At 42.5% G+C, this 24,968-nt stretch overlaps 1 protein-coding gene across 15 annotated transcripts in view; it reads right to left on the bottom strand.

Annotated features, from left to right (window-relative positions):
- Window positions 1-4,387: 4,387 nt before the first annotated feature.
- Window positions 4,388-24,968, bottom strand: part of mpdz (multiple PDZ domain crumbs cell polarity complex component) — a 420,746-nt gene continuing 400,165 nt past the window's right edge. For all 15 annotated transcript variants that reach the window (XM_078570536.1, XM_078570535.1, XM_078570542.1 and 12 more), the window contains 6 exons: window positions 24,858-24,898; window positions 13,724-13,846; window positions 11,950-12,054; window positions 11,629-11,741; window positions 9,738-9,861; window positions 4,388-7,387 (listed from right to left, as the gene is read on the bottom strand). In XM_078570536.1, coding sequence (XP_078426662.1) covers window positions 7,241-7,387; window positions 9,738-9,861; window positions 11,629-11,741; window positions 11,950-12,054; window positions 13,724-13,846; window positions 24,858-24,898 — 653 coding nt within the window. In that variant the 3' untranslated portion in view covers window positions 4,388-7,240. The remainder of the gene's footprint in view (window positions 7,388-9,737; window positions 9,862-11,628; window positions 11,742-11,949; window positions 12,055-13,723; window positions 13,847-24,857; window positions 24,899-24,968) is intronic.

The raw sequence follows: 24,968 nt of genomic DNA, 5'->3' as shown, positions 1-24,968 counted from the left end.
GCTGAAAATCTAAATGACGCAAGGAGACGTTGGGATGCACGCTCCACGTCATTTTACGTGTCGGCGATGGGCTCCGCCCCCGCTCGCCGACCGGAAAAAGCTGCCCATAATTTGCAAACTTTTCACAAGCCCCTGTAGCAGTGAGTGCTTCTTTGTCTATCACTGCATATCTCTGTCCAGTCTCTGTCAGTGAACGGGATGCGTAGTAAACTGATCTGTGCTTTCCATCCATCTGTATTTGAAAGGGTACAGCTCCCAGTCCTGTAGAAAATGCATCTGCAGCGATGATAGTGGGTAGCTCCGGGTCATAGTGAGCTAAAATATCATGTGATATCAGCATCTCTTTGGTTTTCTCAGAAGGCCTCTATTATGCTTCCTCCCAGTGGTTGCAGCATAACTGGTGGAAGGCTGCTGACTTACACTGCAGGAAAGTGTAAAAGGCCTTGAGCAGCCCTGGGCCTGGGGGCCTGTTTTCAGACTGTAGCACCTTGGCAGGGGTACTAGGAGTCTGGCCTGGCTAGCTGAAAGGCAACAATAAGGACACTGTCGGATTGGCAGTGATAGACGCATGAATGCTGCCACCCTGGATCTACGGTGTCACTGCCACTCTCATAATGTGGGCCTTTAGCACTCCTCACCACCTGCAGGAACACAGGTTGCTAGACCACTGTGAGAACCTGCATATCCTATCAAACTCTGAGATCCCCATCCATGATGGCAGCTGTCTGTGCCTGGATGGCAGCAGTTTGAGATTGGATGGCTGCAGCTAGGGATCTCAGGATATCTCAGAGGCAAAGGGGTACGTTTTTGTTTTCATCCCAGGGAATGAAAAAAATACACGGCTAAGTGCTTTAATTTCGGACGTGTGTTGCTGGCACATGAAGCCCTTCACCAGGAGCACTAGTGATGAAAATTTATCTCATGATTTTTAAGTTATCAGCCGAAGTGTTTATTGTTTCAAATTAATCCCACATTACAACATAATCCATGATTTTAAATAATAAGGGATAGATGAAGATAGGCTTTCCTATATAAAATTTGAACACAGAGAGATTCAAGGATCACAAAGTAAAACCTAAATTTAAACCGAGTTCTATACTTCTGGAATTATTAATTTATGCAAGACTGCCATCTAGTGCAGAGACTCAACTGAAGCATTCAAAATGGGATTGTATATCGCAATGCCAATTAAAATGGCAGGAATACAGAATCAATTCGATAAGAGCTGTTATCCAAAATGACAATGGGCTAAAAAGTTGGATTCGGGCCATTTTTGGACACGGGATCGTGATACTTAATTTCCCCGCTCCCAGCCAAGTTGAGGCAGGCAGCAGAAAACATCATGCTGTGGCTCATCAACATGGGGCTGAATTTTCTCCCCGTTGGGGGCTTTGTGCGGGGATGGACAGGAGAGTGCACAAACCTGATCGGCGCCCCAGATCGGGTCCGCCCTGCCATTTCACGTGGCAGCCTGCCCCTCTTAAAGGCAATGTGCATTCAGGCTACAGCAGCTATTGCAACTTTTTCAGAAAGGCTATGCTGGAAGGAAGAAGACTGCAAATGGAGCAAGAGACCAGAGAGAGGGTTCCCAGCTTCTTTAACGCACCACTGAAATTTCTATTGCAGAAGATTGAGAAGAGGAAAGGTGCCGTTTCCTCAGGGGCCAGGAGGACCTCAAGGAACACCCCTGAAGAGATTAGGAACAAGTAGCTATGGTGGTTAATTCTTACTGCAGTATTGGAAAAAAATCAATGTCTTGCAGGTGGACAAGGTTGGTGAATACAGCTTCAAATGACAATTTCTACCTAATGCTCTACAGCCCCATCACTGCCCATCAACAATTAGGGCTTATACCTGACATTCAGGTACTCCACCCTACCCTCACACACTTATCAATTCTGCCAGCCTAACACCCACCTCTCACAGCCTCCACATACTTCCAGCTATTCAACTTTGGCAGGTCCATTACCCCCCCACACTCAGACATTTTTCCTCTCCCTTGCAGGACAAGGTTGCAACTAACAGGAGGGAACAGCAAGGTCAGGCATGCCTAAATATTCTAAGCCCTTTTGGCGAGACAATGTCACGAAGAACAATCAGGATGACGGTCCAGCTGATTATTAGGATGGCTGAGATGCCACCTTAAGCATTGGTGGCTGTCCTCTCTCAGAATGACAGCATTCATGCTCCAATCACAGCCACTCTGCCAATGCCCTTACTGTTGCTTTTCAGCAAGCCAGCCCATACTGCTGCCATCCAGAGTGTATAGCTCAGTTTTTAATATATTATTGAACGTTTTGCCAGATGGAGCTGTAATGGAATGATCTTTTCATGGCTTCTTTCATTTCAGGATTTTGGCCAAGGGGACACTGTGTTGGATGGGAGGGTGGGAAATTGTGGATAAAAGTTGATGAGGGGATGAGATTTCAGGGAAAACAGAATTTAAGTAGCCAGTCATGGACAATCCTTCTTAAGTGAAGGAGTCCTGGATGCTTTTTCCCTTCCTCTTCCTTCTCCTCCTGAGATGCCCTCCCTGGTGGCAAGGGCTGCACCGTCATGAGAGAGATTGTACAGGCCACCAAATCATGAGACATTCTCTGGCAAAGTATTAGAGGACTTCTCCTGAGTTTCCCAGGCTGTGGAACCATTGTTTTAGAACAGGGATTGGTCACTCCACAATGTTGCTGGTGACAGCAATATAGGTGCACCATCTGCACATGATCAGGCCTTAGTGGGGAGTTAAGAACCAGGTGTAGAACAGGTGGTCCTTGCCACCTCTACCTCATAGTGGTGGCCTGCAGATGGCAGGTATGGCTGTCTGGCATAGGATGAATGCTTTGCCTGCCAGGATAGTGCATTCACTGGCGGGATGTATCATGTATGGTCGCATATGGTTCATGGAGCATTAGCCACTGTGGTACATCTCCCTATTAACATTTGGGGCTCGCAGACTGTGTGCAGTCGATGGCACCCTGCACTACTGGGGGAATCCCACTGCCCTGAAAAAGTCATGTGGCTGCTCTTCCTGCTTTTTTCTGGTAAAAGCATACAAGCCTAGGTAGGCCAAGGTTACTCAACTATAATTTGGCCTAGGTATATGAAAGAAATAATGAATATTGATATGTTAGATTGTTCAAGTATTAAATTAATATTAAATTGCTAGCAGCCCACTTGATCTGCAGCCTCCAGACTCTCTGGTGGCAAAATTTGTCTCAGCGCGACTGAAGTCTGAACTCCAAAAATGTCAGACAGATCACTTCTGGCACACCATGGTTGTAAGGGCACGGGTATGTCATACATTAGCTGAGAGCATGCAGTAGGCAGATTGTAGCATAAATAACGTCTAACACTGATTTGACTCACAAACTGCTTTTTTGGACCTCGCAGGTCCTGATAACACTGTCTCCTAAACAGTGCCAGATGGACATGCTTTCAGCTGCACAAAGGATCCTACCCGAGTACTACTTAAAAGTAATGCCATGTGACTTCCAGGAGCAATGCTTTTAACTTTTTCTTTCTCAGAGCGAATGGAAGTACAGTGTTGTCATTGGAGGATTTTGGAAATATTTTTGGATGCACGAAGGAATGGTGCTGGAAGGCTTGCCAGCAGAAAGCCTGCTTTCGCTAATGTGGGCTATAGTTGCAAGCAGGCCCTCTTGGGCTGCAGTGAAACAGGGAGATGGAGCACAGGCAGTAGAGAGGGGAAACTATGCACAAAGGGAAGAGGAGGAGGAGGAGGAGGGCTTTCAACAGAAGGCCATATCCATCAAGCGTCTTCAGAGAGGTCTTGAAGTGAAAATATTATTTACAGGGCAACTTCAAGGGCTTTAAGAATTGTGTGGATTCTATCAGTTCTTCAGAAGCAGGCACAGTCAACTGATCAGAATTCCTTCAGTTTCTGTGCCCATGCTGGATGACATGATGATACCAAAACAGAGTTCCTAGAGTTTGGTTACATGGCAATTCTCCTATATTCTCACCATTACAAGACTTACTTGTTATTTATCTCATTGCTGCTTTTGGAATCTTTTGTGAAAACTGGCTGTTGTATTTGTTTATATAACAGGAAGCCGTGAACTTCAAAGCTAATTCAATTACACTCCAACACCCTAAAGCTGGACCAAATCTGCCGAAGTAGGGATATGAACTGCTGTCTGTGCTTTGAGTAGCTCAGCAGTATCGCATAGGTAAAATTTAGTGTTTGGGGCAAGAAAAGTTGAAAACTGATTAAATCAGAGTGGAGGAACTGAATAGGTCTCTATTATTTCTGTACTAATGGGCATACAACATATTATTTAAAAACAATGATGGATACTATCTTTGTCACACAGGTAATTTATTGTTTTTACATTTGTAATGTCAGTGAGAAAACTGATCAAGTCAAAAATGGCTGGTGTAGAACATTTATTTTTATTCAAATACCAATGACAAAGTACATTTCTTAGCATTATAAAACTAAGTCTTTACAATTACCAAGACTAGTTACTATTAACAGAAACATGTCTGTACACTACATTAAAGTCAAAAATAGATATATTTCAGCAGATTTCATATACTAAAGTCTGATAGTAGACAGCATATAAAAGAAAAATATCCTAAAATGACTGTATTACACAGGTTTAGCTTCAAATTCTTGTCCATAGAAGTTGCTAATCCCAAGGAACAGTACCGTTGAAACTAAATCCAGGAACTTTGATCAAATAATTGTAAAGAAGACAGCTATAACATTTATCTTTTAGGTCTATATAAATATATAGTAAAATACACTTGGTTAGTGTTAAAATGCAATATTTATCAAAATACACAATTTTAACCCAAACACTATTTTAAATTGAGTTATAATACTGTTAAATTCATATGGATAGATTTTCGTCTTCATCTGTAGACCATGAATTGGCAAAAATTAATCAGCTGTCTTTTATAGAATCTGCCTGATTCTCATTCCATTGAAGTGAAAGGAATAACAACTGGTGGGCTTTATATAGGGTAGGTGATTTACTTTGCCAGATTACCTGCCAAGTTGTGAAGACAAAAATCCATCCCATAGAGGAGAACTTAGTTTCTATACTGAGCTGGTTAGCTCGGTGCAGTCTTAATACACTGTTACAGCTACTGAATTTGCTTGGTAAGCAGCAGACTTGGGTGAAAATATTTTTTCCCCATACATTTCCAAGAATTCAGGAGCAGGCACAGTCAACTGATCATAGCTAAAATATTTAGCCAAAATGCATTATTTGGAACTGCAAATCTTATTGTACATAGTTCATTTTCCCCCTTTCTTCCAAAAGAAAACAAATTAACTGATCATTAAATTCATTGCTGTTTGTGGGATCTTGCTGTGTGAATAATGGTTGTTGTGTGGATAAAGGTCGCTGTGATTTAGTTACATAACGACAGCCGCTGGGGTTTAAATGTGTCGACACTCAGGTTCAGGCATGAAGGACAGGATGCAGGTCCAATGTGCACCTGAACTGGGAAGCTCAAAGCAGGCCTGAAATTGAGTTCAGGTTCATTAGTCGACTTGCAGGTGCCTTTGTGGGCAGTTTAACCATTTTTTAAAAATTGCTTTTGGTCACTTGCTTTGCCCAAAGTTTGCTCCTGGGAGGGAGATTGCAGAACATTAAAGGAAAGGGGGAAGAGGACAGAAGGCAACTGGGATACTGTAGAGTCGCTGCTGCTCCTTATAGTTCCACAGCAATGATTTTGAATTTAAAAAAAAAATCTTACAGCTCCTGCTCTGTGATATTGAATATTGGTGAAGAGCCTATAATAGGCCTTCAGTGCCTCAGTTACACCATTATAGTCACCCACCAGGGACGCCTGAAAAATCACACAACCTAATTTAGTTGCTGAATTTGATCATTGTTGCACCTGCAAAATGGACATAGAGATCCAAACTTTACCTCACTATATTGTAAAATAATTCAATCTGTATATGAAGTATTTCTGCTGTTTCCCACACACTTGATAAAGTACTGTATAAAGTTTTTTCTTGTTTTTATCTGATTATCGTTGCCATGTTCACCCCCAACTTGATTTAATTTCTCCAATTTTCCTTTCTGAATAACACATCGAGGAGTTAAAACTTGAAGCTAAGTCTTAAATAAAACCTGCACTCTCTCCTAGGACTTAAAACAAATATTTTTCCTCAAATAAGCCAATTTCAGCATAATCTAGTTTTGATAACAAATGAGCTTGATTTCTGCAGCAAGAGATTGAATCGTTGTTTATTTCCATTCTTTGCTACAGCTCTTCCATAGTACATAACTATTTTCAGGGTGAAAAGAAAAAAAATTCACAAAAGGGCAACCACAGCTGAGGGAGGCAATTCAGTTCATCCAGCTCAGCTTTCCGTAGAAACCTATCATGACATCTGACTGTCTCTAATAATTCCAGAGTATTGCCTCCCCTACTGCCATTCTAGATATGAACACTCTGACAGTTTTTAAGCAGTACCTAGAGATGATCCATCATAATCAGCTATTTCAAGATAACTCAACGTTTCACAGAAAAAAACTGTTAATGAGCTGTAAAATGTGAAAATCTAATGCAGTTAAATTGCAGCACATGTAGCACTATTTCTTCACTGAAATTGCTCAGTGGCAGGTCCTCCACTACATAACAGACATATTGAGACAACGAATGCTTTATTTAATCCAATTAACTGTTCAATTGCAAAATATTTGGTGATGATTTTAAAGCAGAAAACAACAGAAATTACACAGTAATTCTTGAACTATGTTAAAGCCTAAAATGGGCAAATATGTAAATTTGGGAGCAAAATTAAAAATAATGTTGCATCTGAAAAAGTACTGTAAACAGCATGTGGTATCAAGGTAAAGTAGTAACGTATATCCTACAATACAGCTCCTGAACATGATGTACATAAGTACTATGGCAGCCTGCTATGTTTTTAAATTTCTTCAATTTCGCAATACACTTTTTCTTGGTTATTTGATTCCAAATTAAAAATAGAAACATTTAATTGACACTAGCTAAACATTTAATCTTTTTCATCCGTTTCTTATTTAGCCCACAGGGCATATTTGTAATATCGTCTTTCTTTTTTGAAGAATGCCTTTGCGCATTATCTAATAGTCCTCAGCAGAAGAAAGCCATATATCACAAAATGCACTCTATAAATTTAGTAGAGTTGTTAACTAAACACAACATCCCATTTCCATTCTTGTTCATCATGTCAATATACTAAGCATTTGAGTCTTCCCTGGAACAACATACATTAGGAAAGTACTGTTAGTGTAACTGTCCCCTTTGTGCGCTTCAGAATACCAACAGCTTCTTCATGTGTAACACCCTCAAGGCTTTGCCCATTGACAGCAATTATTTGATCTCCACGTTTCAGACGTCCGTCTTCAGCAGCTGCCCCCTAAAAGTTAAAATATCTTTAGATCAGAATGGGTTTACCATGACATTATACTCATTTTGTAACTCATGAATCTGCTAAATGATGTATAATAATAATCTGGCAGATGCGAGTGACTAACATTGTATCTAGCTTAATTTCTTTTGTTACATGATTGCATGGAAATTGATACTTCTGCCACAGTGAATTATGCAAATACCACAATGTCTTTCCAAATGAAATTTATGGAATACATTCATACAGCTTGTTGCCACCTGCAATTAAGAAACAAACTTCTGCAAATTAATTTTCCTCCCATTCCTCCAGAAGGTTAGGTTTCATGGACACTCATCAGTATCACTCCCAAATAATTATTCATCATATCTGAGCCTGGTAGTGAGTGTTGACAAGCTGTTTAGTCACACAAAGCATTATCACATTCTGTCTCCAGATGCACTCCAAGGCTATACCTTCCACTATGGTTAACTGGATTGTATTAAGAACTCTTTTCCTGGCTGATTTCCCTCCCCACCCACCTTTCGCCGCACAACTCAGGAACATTGAGTTTAACTGTAGGATTCTTACTCACTGCCCTAGCTGAGATACAGTAGCTCAGCCAAAGGGCTTTAATCAAGTGTGAAATATGAATACTTCTGCATTATGGGCAGAATTTTATCTTAACAGAGCTGCACAAAGTGGGGGTGTTGCTGGCTATGGGTCAGGAACCACAGTATTAGCATCCGGTTTCCGGGTTTACTGATAAATTAGCAAAGATGGGCAGGATGACATGCTGAACCTGACAAAGGGGAGATTTCTAGTTAACAGGACCTTGGCAGGAGTCAGAATGACTGGATTGTACATTCATTCCTGATGCTTCAGCAACCACAGGAATGAAAGGAGACCTGGGAAGGCTGTCCCCAGGTTTCTGACTCTGAACTGGAGATCCTGCTGCTGGATCAGAGTGACTAAAGTGAGTACATGTTTGCTAAGGGAGGAAGAAGTCAGCCTCTCAAACGTAGCAGGCATGTATGGCAGTGGCCAATGAAGTGAGCAGCAGGAGTGTGATCCCTTGAAACTGGAGACACTGCCCCAGGAGATTCAAGGGAAGGTGAGTGGTGTAACCTGCTCAGGTGCCAAGCCCCATAATCTCGCCTTTTCAGCATTTTCCTGCACTACTCAGACCAAAACATCTTTCAGCTCCACTCATTTCTCTCTCTCCAGACGCCTCCTCTCATCCCCATCTGAACAGCCAACACGCACACTCACCCTCGTCTTTGTGCCATTTCACACCCATGCCTCAGCCACCCTTCACAAATGTTGTCCATCCTCTCTGCACAATCTATTTCTCACACTCACAACTCTAGTTTCTCTCCTTGCAGGAAAGTGCAGGTTTCCAGGGAGAGGCAGAAAAGTTGGAGAGGGGTGAGGGCCCTCCAGTGACAGACACCTTAATGGCCACTGGCAATGTGTGCCCACCTGATCCACCAGGAAGGAGGCCTTGTTCCAGGAACCTGCAAATGTCAGCAATGTCTGGCCTGAAAGCCTGCGCCTCATGAGGCGCTGGTTCACACATGTCAAGAGAGCTGATTCTCAGCCTGTAGACCCTGTGTTGGGCTCTTGCTTCCTTTAAGCTGGAGTTCTGTGTTCTTCCCCTTTGTCCTGTGGAGTGGCATGTAACTGAGGAGAAGGCAACTGGCATTGCTGCTGATGTTGCTCCTGCTGCTTTTGGCACTGTTGTGTTGCTCCTTTTGTTCCTCAGAGGTCCAAGATAAAGCTGCATAAGCTACTTCCATGCTGCAGTGAAGGCTGATAGCAGTGAAGATCAGATCAAGGTGAGTGAAGTGACTTCACCTGACAACCAGTGAAATTGCTGTGAACAGCAGCATCTCATGTAGGCATGGCTGCAGCTCCTCAGTTTCACTGCCTGAAGGCTTCCCAGCATGTCAGTTTCACTGAAGAAACAATCCCTGCTAAGCGCTCGCCTGGTTGACCCTGGCGAGTTCCACATACCTTAGGAAACCTGTCACTGGCTGTTAAGATCAGAATGCTGGATTAAATTCTTGGTTAATTGGGGATTTCCATATTGAAATTATTTGGCTGACAGCTCTACTGGAATTTCCTGCTCGCCTGCAAACCCGCCTAAACCCAGAAGTGGATGAGATCATATTGGATTTCTGGCCTGATGTCACTTTTTGGGGCTTTAGTGCCCTGCTCCCACTTGAACCTGCCCCTTGTTGGCAGTTGAATTATTGACCTATGCCTCAGGTTAGTTTAATGATAAACTAAAATGCATTGACATGCCTCTGAGCTGTATGAAAAAGACATAAACAGTACCAGAGCTTCAGAATTCAGAACATCCTCACTGTCTGCTTACCTTTGCAAATACTGTCTTGACATAAATAGGCAGGTCTCCATGAGGGCTGCCATATCCACCAACAATGCTAAAACCCAGACCATCAGCACCTCTGTCCAAAGTAATTGTTTTATATTGTGGAGGACTGAAGGATAATAGAAACAATGATGTTAAATAGTGCACATCATTCCCTCAGCCTTTTCCTCATCCCAACCCCACCACATGCAACCTTGAGCTTAGTTTTTTAAACTTCATAATTTTCTGGGGTTGGTGGCATTGTTCATTTCTTGGGAAAGCTCCATGTTATTATCCAAATAAGATAAATAAATATTAGTAAGAGTGAAGCTGCTATCTTTGGTCCCTGGCACAAACTCTGCTCCCGAGCCACTGTCTCCATCTTCTTCCTAGACCAAGGGTTTTCAACCCGTGGGTCGAGGCTCCCTTACATGCGCATGCAGGATTCTTAGCTTTGAGGCCCTAGAGTCTTCAAAATGGTTGTGGGCAAAATCATTAGCCCCTGCTCAACAACTCTCTTTCTCTCCTAAGAACATAAGAAATAGGATCAGGAGTAGACCACATGACCCATTGAGTCTGCTCCGCCATTTAATACAATCATGGCTGACCTTGGGCTTCAACTCCATTTTCCTGCCCGCTCTCCATATACCTTAATTCCCCGAGAGTCCATCTCAGCCTTAAATCTATTCAACTTATCTCCTCACTTTGCTCAACAACTCTGTACTCCAACCCTTCCCCTCTGGAGTTGCACCAATTTTCATGCATGGGGTCACAGTGGGAAAAATATTTAGGAAGCACTGCCTTAGAAACAGTCTGAGGCTGAACCAGACTGCTTGCAACCTCGGTGTCACAGTTGATACGAAATGAACTTTCAACTACTTATTCACACTAGATTGCCTATGTACACTTCTGTAACATCTCCCCATTCTTTCCCTGCCTCAGCTACTGAAAACCTCATCCATGCCTTTGTTACCTTCAAACATGACTATTTTAACACATTGCTGGTTGGCCTTCCACAATCTACACTCCCTAAACTTGAGGTCACCCAAAATTCTGCATTCTGTGTCCTATTCGCACCAAATCTCATTCACCCATCATCCCTGCTCACTGACTTACACTGGCTCCTGGTTAAGCAATGCCTTCATTTTAAAATTCTCATCCGTTATTTTCAAATTCCTCTCTGGACTGCCGCTCTTTCTCTGTAATCTCCTCCAGCCCTACAATCCTCCAAGGTATCTGTACTCCTCCAATTCTGGCCTATTGAGCTTCCCCAATTTTAATCGTTGGTGGCTGTACCTTCAGCTATCTAAGCCCTAAACTCTGGAATTCCCTCCCTAATCCTCACTTTCCTCCTTAAAGACACTCCTTAAAACCCACCTCTTTGACCAAGTTTTTGGTCATCAGCTCTAATATTTCTTTATATGGCTCAGTGACGTATTTTGTTTTATAATGCCTCTGTGAAGTGCCATTGAAGGTGCTATATAAATACAAGTTGTTGTATGTCATGTGAAACTTTATTCTCTCCTCCTAAATCTCTGTAATCCAGTCTTCATTCAAAAGAGAGGTGGGGGTGAAGTCATCAGTATACATGTGGAACCTGACATTGTATTTTCAGATGGTATCATCAAGGGGCAGCATGTAAATGAGCAAAAGGAAAGGGGCCAAGGAAAATCCTAGGGGGGACTCCAGAGGTTGTGGTATGGAGCAGGAATAGATGCTATTACAGGAGATTTGCTGGTTACAAATGGAACCAGGCAAGTGTTGTTCAATGCAGCCTTTATTAAAAATCGTTGTACTTGACGTTGCAAAGGACAGTATGGTCTACACCAACCCAACACTTCAGTTTTCTAACAATACTTCTACCATATATTGTGTGCAGTAAATACAAAATACTTACCCTAGGTCATCATGAAGGATGCTGCTTGCTGTCAGCCCTGAGAGAGAAAGTGTAGTTGCAGTGTGTTCCTGTTGCTGACTAGTTATCACACTAATATCACCGCCTGCAACCACCTATGAACAATCATTACAGCTAGATTTAGAAAGCATAGAGATGTAAGGGAATTTTAGCAGTGTAACAGTCAAATAATGTAAGAATATTCTGACAGATATAATGGCATCAAAAATAAAGTAGATCAATCCACCAATCAAGATTCAAAAGAAACAAAAGATTGTTAGCAAATGGCAAATTCACACTCAAGTGCATGATGCTTTGCCATACCTGTAATTCTATATGACCTGAAGCACTCTTCAGTATGCTGACAGCCTGGGAATGAGTCAATCCTTCTGTAGGTTTCCCACAAATACTTACAATCCTGTCTCCAACCTATATTTAACAACAAAGAATTAAAAATTAGTTGCTCTTACAGCTTGTTAATATATCTCTTGGATTGAAGTTACACTAAATATCTCAAACTGGTATCTAAAGTACAGGCAGGAGACCTGAATTATGCAATCAGTTGCCCACAGACTATGTTTATTAATGACAAAGAGAACATTTCAGGATAGCTTGCTGCAAGACCTTCAATGCTAAAATATTCTTTTTGGATGATTTCCTGATCTACGCTGGCTGTGGTTGAATTTTAAACATTGAAATTCAGTTGTAATTTTTTTGAGGGGGGGTTGCGGGTAAAGTTTGTGTTGAAAGACATTTGCTTTGATATATATTAATCCATCTGGATAACATCTCTCTAAAATAAAACAAAGTCCCATGTACAGATGATACCCATTTGCACAGTGAATAAAGTTCAGCATAGAGAAGGCAAAGAACACACAAAGCTGTTATGAGTACTGAGGTGCCATTCCTGAAGAAAAGATAGGTAATTTATGGGAAAACAAGAGCAGAGATCAGAAGTAAATTCTGATGGAAAAAAAATCTGCATTTAACACTATAGTGTTGTAATGTTTTAATAAGACTATATCCTAATATTTAGATAATCCTATATTATTGAAAGCTACGCTTAGGTAATTCTTTATATTAACTTTTTGATATTTAAATGAGGCAGCTTGACTCTGATTGGTTAAGGCATTGTCCTGAGAAATTAACCAACCAAATGGCTGTCACTTATTTAGCTGAAACAGGCGCAATGTGAGTACATGTTCTTTCTGTCTGCAAAGAACAGGGCCCTGTGTATTAATATATGCAGCTTCCAGCACACACAAATACACCATTGTGGCAATGTCTTGACCAATTTTCCCCCTGTCGAGGGGGAAGTTTAAGAGCGGGCGCACGGAAGCGCGCCTCCGATCGGCGCCCCCAATTGGGGGCGTGCCGCCATTTTACGTGGGCGGGCCAATTAAGGCCCACCCAGCGTGACGTCCGCATGGAAGTGCTATGCGCTCCCTGTGCGGGCGGGAGGAGGGGGAATTCCCTGAGCCGATAGTGCGCTCTTTCGTGCATGCGCACGAAAGAGCACACGCATCTCCCTGAGGCTACGTGCTACCTCAGGGAGATCGGCTGTACGGTAAAAACTCTGAAAAATAAGAAAAAAAAAAATTCCCTGACATGTCCCCTCATGTGACACTGTCATATGAGTTGGGACATGTCCATAACTTTTAAATACAGTTTAATTACATTTTTTAGAACCTACATGAAACCTCATCCCGCCGTGGATGAAGTTTCATGCTTTTTCCAATGCCCTCCAGGGCTCCTGGCCTGCCCGCCAACCTTAAGGTTGGACAGCCAGGTCCATTAATTACTTTAATGACTCTGTCAATGGCCTCCATTGGCCATTGACAGGCTGGTGGGCGCACAGCTGATTTTGCTGAGCCCCTGCCTACCTGAAAATTTAAATGGAGTGCGGTAACATCAGGAGTTCCGCCTGACGTCATCCCACGTTGGCGAGCGGGCCCCGCCCCCCGCCCGAGAAATCCTAGCCATTAACTATTTATGATAGATGTTGATATGAAAATAGGAAAAACAATATGCATACAATAGAAACTTCTGAAATAGTTCTCAATAATTGAACAGTCAAAAATTTAAAATACAGACTTACCCGCAGCTTCTGGGTCTGGGCTGCTACTCCATTTGGCTGCATCATTGCAATGAAAATGGGAACATCTCCAAGAGGACTACCTACTCCTCCTGCAATGCTGATTCCCAGTGAATCAATCGGCCCCTATTATCACCAACACCACATGAATTATAATTTGGAGGAAATAAAAAGATTTACACATTTATTCATAGGTTTAAAAGGGCTCTTAACAATGTTAACAAATGGGACTGTTCTTGCTCTGTAGCAGTGTCAGTCTTTGCAAATCTCATTTGCCAACAATCTCTTTTTCTCTCATGATAGTCTATTATAAATCTTTTGCACTACACTTACCTGCTTCCACTTCTACTACTACTACTCCTATGACTATTGTTATGCTCAGTATAAATGTGATATTGGATATTGAATATCATGGAATGCATCATACTTTGTGAAAGCAGCCACAAACTTTGTTAAGATGGCTGAAACTTAACACATGACTATGGACATTTAAACTGTGAACAGTGATTCTGTGGCCATTATTTAGTTAAACATGGGCCTGAATAAGGGAACTTTGCAGCCACCTCTGAAATTTAAACATCCCATTGTGTAAGGATGAACCAGTGTTTGAGGAATATGGAATCTATAGACTGTTGGCTTCAGAATTTCAAATTGAACAAAGGAGACTATTTGATCTCAAATTGAGTGAATGACCATTGTCAACTGCTATTGTATCATGGTGGTCTGGTTTCCAGAGTGTTAACCTTGCAGTCATGTGATGACAACTACTTGCCAGGGACTGCAGTATAATACAACCTCAACAAAGCAAATGTGTGTATGTGAGAGAAACATCTGAAGAACCAGGAAACATCTGAAACAGCTGAACCAGTGTTTGAGGAATATGGAATCTATCTTCACCTTCAGGAAAAGCAGTCAGAGAGACAGACCTGTGGGAGATACACGGAGCGGGGAGAGAATAAATTCAGCCTGGGGAGCGCAGCCTGCATCACTCACCTTCGGGAAGAGCAGTCAGAGAGATGGACTTGCGGGTGATACACGGAGTGGGGAGAGAATAAATACAGCCTGAGGAGCGCGGCCTACATCACTCACCTTCGGGAAGAGCAGTCGGAGAGATGGGCCTTTCAACTGCTTGGAACCGGCCCACGCTGAGTTCGAAAGGAGACTGAGAAAAAACAAATTGTGACATCACAGGAAAGAAGCAATGTGATTGGTTGGAGAAGAAGCTAGCTGTTTGGTGACTATCTGGTGAGCATCTAGTAAGTGTTTAAGATTTATTCTATTCCTAAGGTTTGAATAAAGTAGGAATTGTACCTTTTGGTAAGTAGGGCCAACTAAAATAATTTTCTACTTGGATAAAACAGCGAGAGTTCCGGAGATAAAACAGCGAGAGGTCGGGAGATAAAACAGCGAGAGTTCTGGAGATAAAACAGCGAGAGGTCGGGAGATAAAACAGCGCGAGTTCTGGAGATAAAACAGCGAGAGTTCGGGGGATAAAACAGCAGGAGTTTGGGAGATAAAACAGCGAGACTTCAGGGGATAAAACAGAGAGCGTTCGGTAGATAAAACAGCGAGACTTCAGGGGATAAAACAGCGAGAGTTCAGGGGATAATACAGCGAGAATTCAGGGGATAAAACAGCGAGAGTTCAGGAGATAAAACAGCAAGAGTTCAGGAGATAAAATAGCGAGACTTCAGGGGATAAAACAGGAGTTCAGGAGATAAAACAGCGAGAGTTCAGGAGATAAAACAGTGAGAGTTCAGGGGATAAAACAGCAGGAGTTTGGGAGATAAAACAGCCGAGTGGAGAGACAGTTGGGAATTGAAAACAGTGCGAGTACAGAAACATAAATTTCTAAACAAGCACACGGAAGGTAAGAATTTATAGGTACAGGAGAGGGAGCTGATTTGTGAGTAAGGGCGAAGAATTTCTACTTTCTACTAACCAGTTCATAGTTAATAGTACAAGAGTAAGGTTAAAGTAAGTAAAAATAACTGAAGTTTAAGCAAAAAAATGATTTAAAAGCTTAAGGTTAAGGCACGGCAGGACAGCTCAGCTAAGTGGAATGACCCTTCAACAGAACTGAAGTATAGTTAGGAGAGGGGTGAAATATAAGCTGGTTTAAGGTGGGGGGTGGGGGGAGAGAAGTTGAGGGTGGGATGGTTGTAGGGACAAGCAAGCAGTGATAGGAGCAGATAATCAAAAGATGTCACAGACAAAAGGATCAAAGAGGTGTTGAAGGTGGTGATATTATCTAAGAAAAGTGCTAATTAAGAATGGATGCAGGACACTCAAGGTACAGCTCTAGTGGGGGTGGGGTGGAAAGACTGACAAGGTATTAGTTGTAGATTTAAAAATAATGGAAATAGATGGGAAAAGAAAAATCTATATAAATTATTGAAAAAAAAAGGGAGGGGGAAGAAACGGGGTGGGGATGGGGGGAGGGGGAGTTTAAGATCTAAAGTTGTTGAATTCAATATTCAGCCCGGAAGGCTGTAAAGTGCCTAGTTGGAAGATAAGGTGCTGTTCCTCCAGTTTGCGTTGGGCTTCACTGGAACAATGCAGCAAGCCAAGGACAGACATGTGGGCAAGAGAGCAGGGTGGAGTGTTAAAATGGCAAGCGACAGGGAGGTTTGGGTCTTTCTTGCGGACAGACCGCAGGTGTTCTGCAAAGCGGTCGCCCAGTTTGCGTTTGGTCTCTCCAATGTAGAGGAGACCGCATTGGGAGCAACGAATGCAGTAGACTAAGTTAGAGGAAATGCAAGTGAAATGCTGCTTCACTTGAAAGGAGTGTTTGGGCCCTTGGACGGTGAGGAGAGAGGAAGTGAAGGGGCAGGTGTTGCATCTTCTGCGTGGGCATGGGGAGGTGCCATAGGTGGGGGTTGAGGAGTAGGGGGTGATGGAGGAGTGGACCAGGGTGTCCCGGAGGGAACGCTCCCTACGGAATGCTGCCAGGGGGGTTGAAGGGAAGGTGTGTTTGGTGGTGGCATCATGCTGGAGTTGGCGGAAATGGCGGAGGATGATCCTTTGAATGCGGAGGCTGGTGGGGTGATAAGTGAGGACAAGGGGGACCCTATCATGTTTCTGGGAGGGAGAAGGCGTGAGGGCGGATGCGCGGGAGATGGGCCGGACACGGTTGAGGGCCCTGTCAACGACCGTGGGTGGAAAAAAATTTATTAATTTTGCTTCCAATCTCCACCCCTCCATCATTTTTACATGGTCTATCTCTGACACTTCTCTTCCCTTCCTTGACCTCTCTGTCTCAATTTCTAATGATAGACTGTCCACCAATATCCATTACAAGCCTACCGACTCCCACAGCTACCTCGACTACAGCTCCTCACACCCCGCTTCCTGTAAGGACTCCATCCCATTCTCTCAGTTCCTTCGCCTCCGTCGCATCTGTTCTGATGACGCTACCTTCAAAAACAGTTCCTCTGACATGTCCTCCTTCTTCCTTAACCGAGGTTTTCCACCCACGGTCGTTGACAGGGCCCTCAACAATGTCCGGCCCATCTCCTTTTGTTAAGGGGAGGTCATGTCTGACCAATTTGATTGAACTTTTCAAAGAGATGACCAGGTGTGTAGATGAGGGCAATGCATTTGACGTAATCTACTTGGGCTTCAGCAAGGCTTTTGATAAGGTCTCGCATGGGAGACTGATAACGAAGGTAAGAGCCCATGGGATCCAAGGCAATTTGGCAAATTGGATCCAGGATTGGCTGAGTGGCAAGGAGCAGAGGGTGATGATTGAGGGGTGTTTTTGTGACCGGATGCCTGTGTCCAGTGGGGTTCCACAGGGATCGGTGTTGGGTCCCTTGCTGTTTGTGGTATATATAAACGATTTAGACTTGAATGTAGGAGGGTTGATCAGTAAGTTCATGGATGACACGAAAATTGGTGGGGTGGTAAATAGTGAGGAAGGTAGCCTTAGATTACAGGAAGATATAGACGGGCTGGTCAGATGGGCTGATCGGTGGCAAATGGAATTTAATCCGGATAAGTGTGAGGTGATGCACTTGGGCAGGACAAACAAGGCATGGGAATACACGATGAATGGTAGGACCCTGGGAAGTACCGAGGATCAGAGGGACCTTGGTGTGCATGGCCACCAGTCCCTTAAGGTAGCGGGACAGGTAGATAAGGTGGTTAAGAAGGCATATGGGATACTTGCTTTTATTAGGCGAGGCATAGAATATAAGAGTAGGGAGGTTATGCTGGAACTGTATAAAATGCTGGTTATGCCACAGCTAGAGTATTGCGTGCAGTTCTGGAATCCGCATTATAGGAAGGATGTGATTGCGCTAGAGAGAGTGCAGAGGAGATTTACCAGGATGTTGCCTGGGCTGGACAGTTTTAGTTAGGAGAGATTGGATAGACTGGGGTTATTTTCCTTGGAGCAGAGGAGATTGAGGGGGGACATTATTGAGGTGTATAAAATTATGAGGGGCAGAGGGTAGACAGGAAGGAACTTTCCCCCTTGGTGGAAGGATTAATAGCCAGGGGGCATAGGTTTAAGGTTAAGGGGCAGGAGGTTTAGAGAGGATGTGAGGAAGGATTTTTTTCACCCAGAGCGTGGTGAGAATCTGGAACTCACTGCCTGAAAGGGTGGTAGAGGCAGAAACCCTCATAACATTTAAGAAATATTTGGATGTGCATTTGCAATGCCATGGCATACAAGGCTATGGGGCTAGTGCTGGAAAATGGGATTAGAATAGTTCGGTACTTGTTTGACTGGTGCAGACTCGATGGGCCGAAGGGCCTTTTTCTGTGCTGAAGACTTCTATGACTCTAAGGAAAGTCATTGATGAAGCAGCTGAGGATGGTTGGGCCAAGGACACTACCCTGAGGAACTCCTGCACTGATGTCCTGGAGCTGAGAGGACTGACTTCCAACAACCACAACCATTTTCCTTTGTGCTAGGTATGACTCCAACCAATGGACAGTTTTCCCCCTGATTCCCATTGACTCCAGTTTAGGGACCAAAAAGGGGCTTTACACACAGAGGCAACAGGCATGGCTGAGGTGTTAAATGAATACTTTGCATCTGTCTTTACCTATGAGGTAGATGCTGCCCACGCCATGGCGACAGAGGAAGAAATTCAGTCACTAGAAGGGTTTAAAATTGATAAGGACTAGGTATTGGATAAGCTGTTGGTACTTAAAGTTGATAAGGCACCAGGACCGGATGAGGTGCATCCAAGAATATTGAAGGAAGTGAAAGTGGAAATTGCAGAGGCACTGGCAATAATCTTTTAATGTTCTCTGGATTTGGGGGAGGTGCCGCAGGGCTGGAGAATTGCAAACATTATTCCCTTGTTCAAAAAAGGTTCTAAAGATCTGCCCTGCAATTACAGACCAGTCAGTTTAACTTCGGTGATGGGGAAACTTCTAGAAACAATTATTTGGGATAGAATTAATACACGTGGAAAAATGTGGATTGATTCAGAAAAGACAGCATGGCTTGTTAGAGAAAACTAGTGTCTAACTAACCTGCTGGAGCTTTTTGAAGAGGTAACAGAGATGGTTGATGAAGGCGTTCAATACGGCACTGTATTGAACGCCTTCATCAACCATCTCTGTTACCTCTTCACACAACAAACTTGTGAGGGAGGTTACAGTTCATGGAATAAAAGGGACAGTAGCAACGTGGTTACGAAATTGGCAGAGGGATAGGAAACAGAGAGTAATTGTTAATGGGTATTTTTCAGGCTGGAAGAAGGTTTGTAGTGGAGTCCCCTAGGGGTCGGTATTGGGACCCTTGTTTTTCCTGATATATATAAATGATCTAGATCTTGGTGTGCAGGGGACAATTTCAAAGTTTGGGGATGACAGAAAACTTGGGAGAATTGTAAACTGTGAGAACTTCAATGCGGAGAAGTGTGAGTTGAAACACTTTGGTACAAAGAACATGGAGAGTATAAAATAAAGGATACTATTCTAAAGGGTGTGCCAGAGCAGAGATACCTGGGTCTATATGTACATAAGTCATTAAAGGTGACAGCACAGGTAGAGAGAGCTGTTTCTAAAGCATACAGTATTCTAGGCTTCATTAATAGGGGCATAGAGTATAAGAGCAGGGAGGTTTTGATGAACTTATAAAAGACACTGGTTAGACCTCAGCTAGAATGTTGTGTACAGTTCTGGGCACCACACTATAGGAAGGATGTGAACGCATTGGAGAGAGTGCAGAAGAGATTTACGAGAATGGTTCCAGGAATGAGACACTTCAGATTGGAGATTGGAGAAGTTGGAATTGTTTTCCTTGGAGAGGGGAAGGCTAAAGGAGACTTGATAGAAGTTTTCAAAATCATGAGGGGTCTGGGCAGAGTAGATAGGGAGAAACTGTTCTTGCTCATATACGGATCGAGAACCAGAGGGCACAGTTTTTAAGTGTTTAGCAAAAGAAGCAAATGTGAGGTGAGAAAAAACTTTTTCACACAGCGAGTAGTTAGGGTTTGGAATGCACTGCCTGGAAGTGTGTGGAGGCAGGTTCGATTGAGGCATTCAAGAGGGCATTGGATGATTATTTAAATAGAAACAATGTGCAGGGTTACGGGAAAAGGCAGGAGATTGGCACTAAGTTAAAATGCTCAGAGCCGGTGCAGACAGGATGAGCTGAATAGCCTCGTTCTGCACCGTAACAATTCTGTGATTTTGAACCATCATAGCTGAAAGTTTTCTAATGCAGCCAAAGTACTGTACTTGTTCCAGCTTCCAAGTCCATCTGAGAACCAACCTCTTGGCTATTCATCTACAAGAGGCTTTGCAGCTTCATGAGAATCCTTTGTTTCTATAAGAACTTCACTCCAGCTAAAGTATCAACTCAACCAACATAGCCTGCATCAATGTAAGGACTGAGTTATAAATTCCATTTTTATAATTATGACTTTAGCTTCATCTGGATCTAATTTTTGTGTGTGTGATAGTGTGAATGAGACGAGTGATTGAGACATTGTGTTCAAACATCCAGGGCAAGTTTGTAATAATAAATAACCTTCGCTTATTTTTAAAAATCACCAGAAAGCCTGATGCTGGAATTTATTTTAAATTAAGAAAAATCACTCTCAGGGTAAGGAAATACACACGCCTTACACACAAACATCCTGATTTCAGACTGGAAGGGACCACGCAAATCCTGTCCATAACATCATAATTACTTCTGCAATTTGCATTTATATATCACTTCACAGAGGCACAAGGAAAACATATTAAGCCAAAGGAGAAGAGATCAATATTGATGATCAAATGTCAGAGGTAAGTTTTAAGTGAAGTCTTAAAAGATGATACAGAGATGTCACAATCAATCCAGCCCCTTTTCCAGTGATCTCCTACATGGCAGAAACAATCTTATATTCGGTCAGATCAAAATAATTATCGGTACATCATTGTAATGACTACGGTTTCTATATCAAATAAAGAACTCATCCTAATATAAAATAGAAACAGAAAATGCTGGAAAAACTCAGCTGGTCTGGCAGCATCTGTGGAGAGAGAGAAACAGAGTCCGTATGCCTCTCTTTCAGAGCTAAAGAGAAGTGGGGGTGGAGCAGGTGGAGCAAAATAAAAGATCAGGGATAGGTAGGAGCCAAGGAGAAATTTGACAAAGATGTCATGGACACAGGACAAAGGGAGTGTTAATGGTAGTGTTAAAGATTAAAGAAGGTGCTTATAGTGTCATAAAAGTAAGAGAACAGAATGTGTTAATAGGAGAACGAGGGTCAGTGCTCAGTGAAAGCAAAACATGAAAACAAATGACAGATGGCCTTGTTTGGATGAGGGATAAGGGGGTTGGGGAAAAAGCATAAAACAATTAAAAAATGAATAAATAAATTGTAAAAATAGATTAAAAAAAGGGTAAAGATAGAGGGGAGAGTTCATGGTCTGAAGTTGTTGAACTGAATGGCCAGGATTTTATGGCCCCTTGCTGCTCGATGGGATACTATGGCCCTGCCGAATTGAATGGAGATTTAAATGGCTTGCCACATCTGCTGGGTGCAGACACGTCGTGGCAGGGCCCTAATACCCTGGTTAATGTAAAATCCGGAAGGTTGTAAAGTGCCTAATCGGAAGATGAGGTGCTGTTCCACCAGTTTCCGTTGGGCTTTTGCTTGTATCAAAGAGCTCACCCTGCTCTTGCTACAGTTTTACTTGTAAGTACTACTTATCATATCAAAAGGTTGAGATTATTAATGCAGAAGAGCATGAACAATATAAAGTGGAAGTTTTAAATTGGAAGAGGTCTAACTTCAATAGGACGAGAGAGGGTGTAGACAGGGTAAAATGGAACAAAGACCGGCAGGGAAAACTTTAAGAAACGTTTCAGGTACGGTCTAAGTACATTCCCACAAGAAGGTAAAGAAAGGAAACCAAAACCAGGGCACCTTGGATGATGAAGGAGGTAGAGAATGTGATGAAACAAAAAAAAGTATGTGATGCATGTCAGGTAAATTCTTCAAGTGTGAACCAGGTCTAATACAATAAGTTGAAAGGAGGAGTGAAGAGGAAAATAGGATTAGCAAAGAAAGAATATGGGAATAGAATAGCAGTTAGCATAAAAGGAACCCAAAAATTTTCATGTAAATGGAATGTAAATAGTAAGCAGGTAGAAAGAGACTAGGCGGCACCTGTGGGGGCCAAAATGGGTGATATATATTTAAGGGTGTAGCGGAAGTCTTGAATAATTAATGAGTACTTTGCATCAGTATTTACTAAGGAAAAGGATGCTGACAAAATAATGGTAGAAGCGGAGATCATAGAGGTAATGGATGGGGTGAAAATTGACAGACATGATGTACCAGAAGACTGGCTGTGCTGAAAGTGCATACTTTGCCTGGTCCAAATGGCTTGCATTCCAGGTTGCTAAGGGAAGTGGGGGTGGGGATAGCAGAAGGTCTTGCCACAATTTCCCAATCTTCCCCAGATATGGGGAAGATATCAGTGGATGGGAAAGTGGCAAATGTGACACGCTTGTTCAAGAAAGGGTGTAAGGACATTCCAAGTAACTACAGACCAGTCAGTTTAATATCAGTGGTGGGTAAGGTTTTAGAAGTAATAATCATGGAAAAAAATCAACAGGCATTTGGAGAGGTTTGAGTTAATTAAAGTGAACTTGCATGGATTTGTAAAAAAAAGATTGTGTTTGACTAATCTAATTGATTTTTTTGATGAAGTAACAGAAAAGAGAATGAAGGGATGAAGGGAAGACAGCGGATGTTGTCTATATGGATTTTAAGAAAGCATTTGACAAAGTACCACATAAAAGGCTGGTTAACAAAGTTGAGACTCATGGAAGTAGAGGGTCAGTGCCAGCTTGATAAAGACATTGGCTTAAGGGCAGAAAACAGTGATTCGTGATAGTTGGCTGTTTTTCAGACCAGTAGACAGTAGTGTTCCCGAAGTGTCATTATTAGGATCACTGCTTTTTGTTGATGTATTTATAAATGACTTGGATATTGGAATATGGAGTGAAATTTCAAAATTTTCCGATGATACAAAACTTGAAGGTGTGACAAACAGTAAGGATGATGCCAATTAACTAAACAGGACACAGATAGACTAGTAGAATGGGCAGATAAGTGGTAGTGGAATTTAATACATCAAAGTGTGAGGTGATGCATTTTGGCAGAAGAAATAGGGAGAGGCAATAGAGACTTATTGGCACTTTTCAGAGCAGGGAAAGGGGACCTAGGTGGCAGGGTTTATTGAGATAGTAGTTTACAAAGCATATGGAACCTTGGGCTTCTTAAATAGAGGTATTGAGTACAAGGCAGGGAAGTCATACTGACACTTTACAAAGCTCTGGTTAGGCCACAACTAGAGTACTGCGTCCAGTTCTGGCCACTGCATTTTAGGTAGGATGTGAGGGTCCTTAAGAGGTTGCAGAGGAGATTTACCAGACCTGTTCCAGGAATGAAAGATTTTAGTTGCAAGGTTAGATTAGGGAAGCTGGGGTTGTTCTCCTTGGAGCAAAGGAGATTGAGGTGATTTTTTTGAGGCGTACAAGATTATGACAGGTTTGTATAAGGTAGAGAAAGAATCGCTGCTACCATTAGCTGAAGGCACAAGGACTAGGGGGTACAGAGTTAAGGTTTTAGGCTAGGGATACAAGGGAGGCGTGAGGAAGAACATTTTACTCAGTGAGTGGTAATGACCTAGAACTTGCTGCCTGTGAGGCTGGTGAAAGCAGGGACAACAGTTTCAAAAAAGGAACTTGAAAGGTGCTTGAGAGATATGGAGATAGAGCGGCGGGGGTGGGGGGGAATGGGGCAGATTGAAGTGCTCTACGAGAGAGCTGACATGGAATCAATGGGCTGAATGGTCTTTCTCTGTGACGTCATAACTCCATGATTCTACTCAGTTTGGTGTCAGCTGTGGCTCACTCTTGTCTCCGAGTTAGAAGATTGTGGGTTCAAGCCCTACTCCAGAGACTTGAGCACAAAATCGAGGCTATGTTGTATTGAAGGAATGCAGTACTGTTGGAGATGCTGTCATTAATTTGAAGAAGAGCAATGGAGTATTCCCTGGTGCCCTGGCCAATGTTTATCACCAAACAGGTTACAGGAAACTAGAAATCTGAAATAAAAATAGAAAATGCTGGAATTTCAGCAGGTCTGGCAGCAACCGTGGAGAGCGAAGCAGAGTTAATGTTTTAGGTCTGTGGCTATTCTGATGAAAGTTCACAGACCTGAACGGCGATTTCTGTTTCTCTCTCCTCAGATGCTGCCAGTGCTGAGTATTTTCAACACCTTCTGCTTTTATATCACTAAGCAGGTTATCTGATTATTACTTTGCTGTTCATGGTTCTTTGTTGTGCACATATTGGCTGCTATGTTTCCTGCAGTGACTACTTCAAAAATATTTCATTGGCTGCAAAGCACTTTGGGATATCCTGAGGTTGTGAAAAACACAATGTAAGTGCACAACTTTATGTCTTTCCAAATAAGAATTAGCTGACTATCAAAGTTATTTTGGGTCAACTGCAGTGCAGTGCATTTTCAAGTCAATTCTCTATTTTGGAGAACTTATTCACAGAATTAGCCCATCAGAAACAATGATAATTGAAGCATTTTTTAAAAGTGAGATCTTAAACTCTTAACTGCAGCTTCCTGTGGAGTTAAGACACCAAATTACCACTTACCTTATTAAACTCTACTGTTCTTAATCCTTGAATCTCTGTCCCTTGATGAAAAAATGAAAAGAGAGCATATTATGAACAAACTTTGTTTTGAAATCATTAGGTTTAATTATG

This window comes from Cetorhinus maximus, chromosome 2 (assembly GCF_964194155.1).
Source record: "Cetorhinus maximus chromosome 2, sCetMax3.hap1.1, whole genome shotgun sequence".
Classification (NCBI taxonomy): domain Eukaryota; kingdom Metazoa; phylum Chordata; class Chondrichthyes; order Lamniformes; family Cetorhinidae; genus Cetorhinus; species Cetorhinus maximus.
This window is presented reverse-complemented; position numbering and strand designations above follow the sequence as displayed.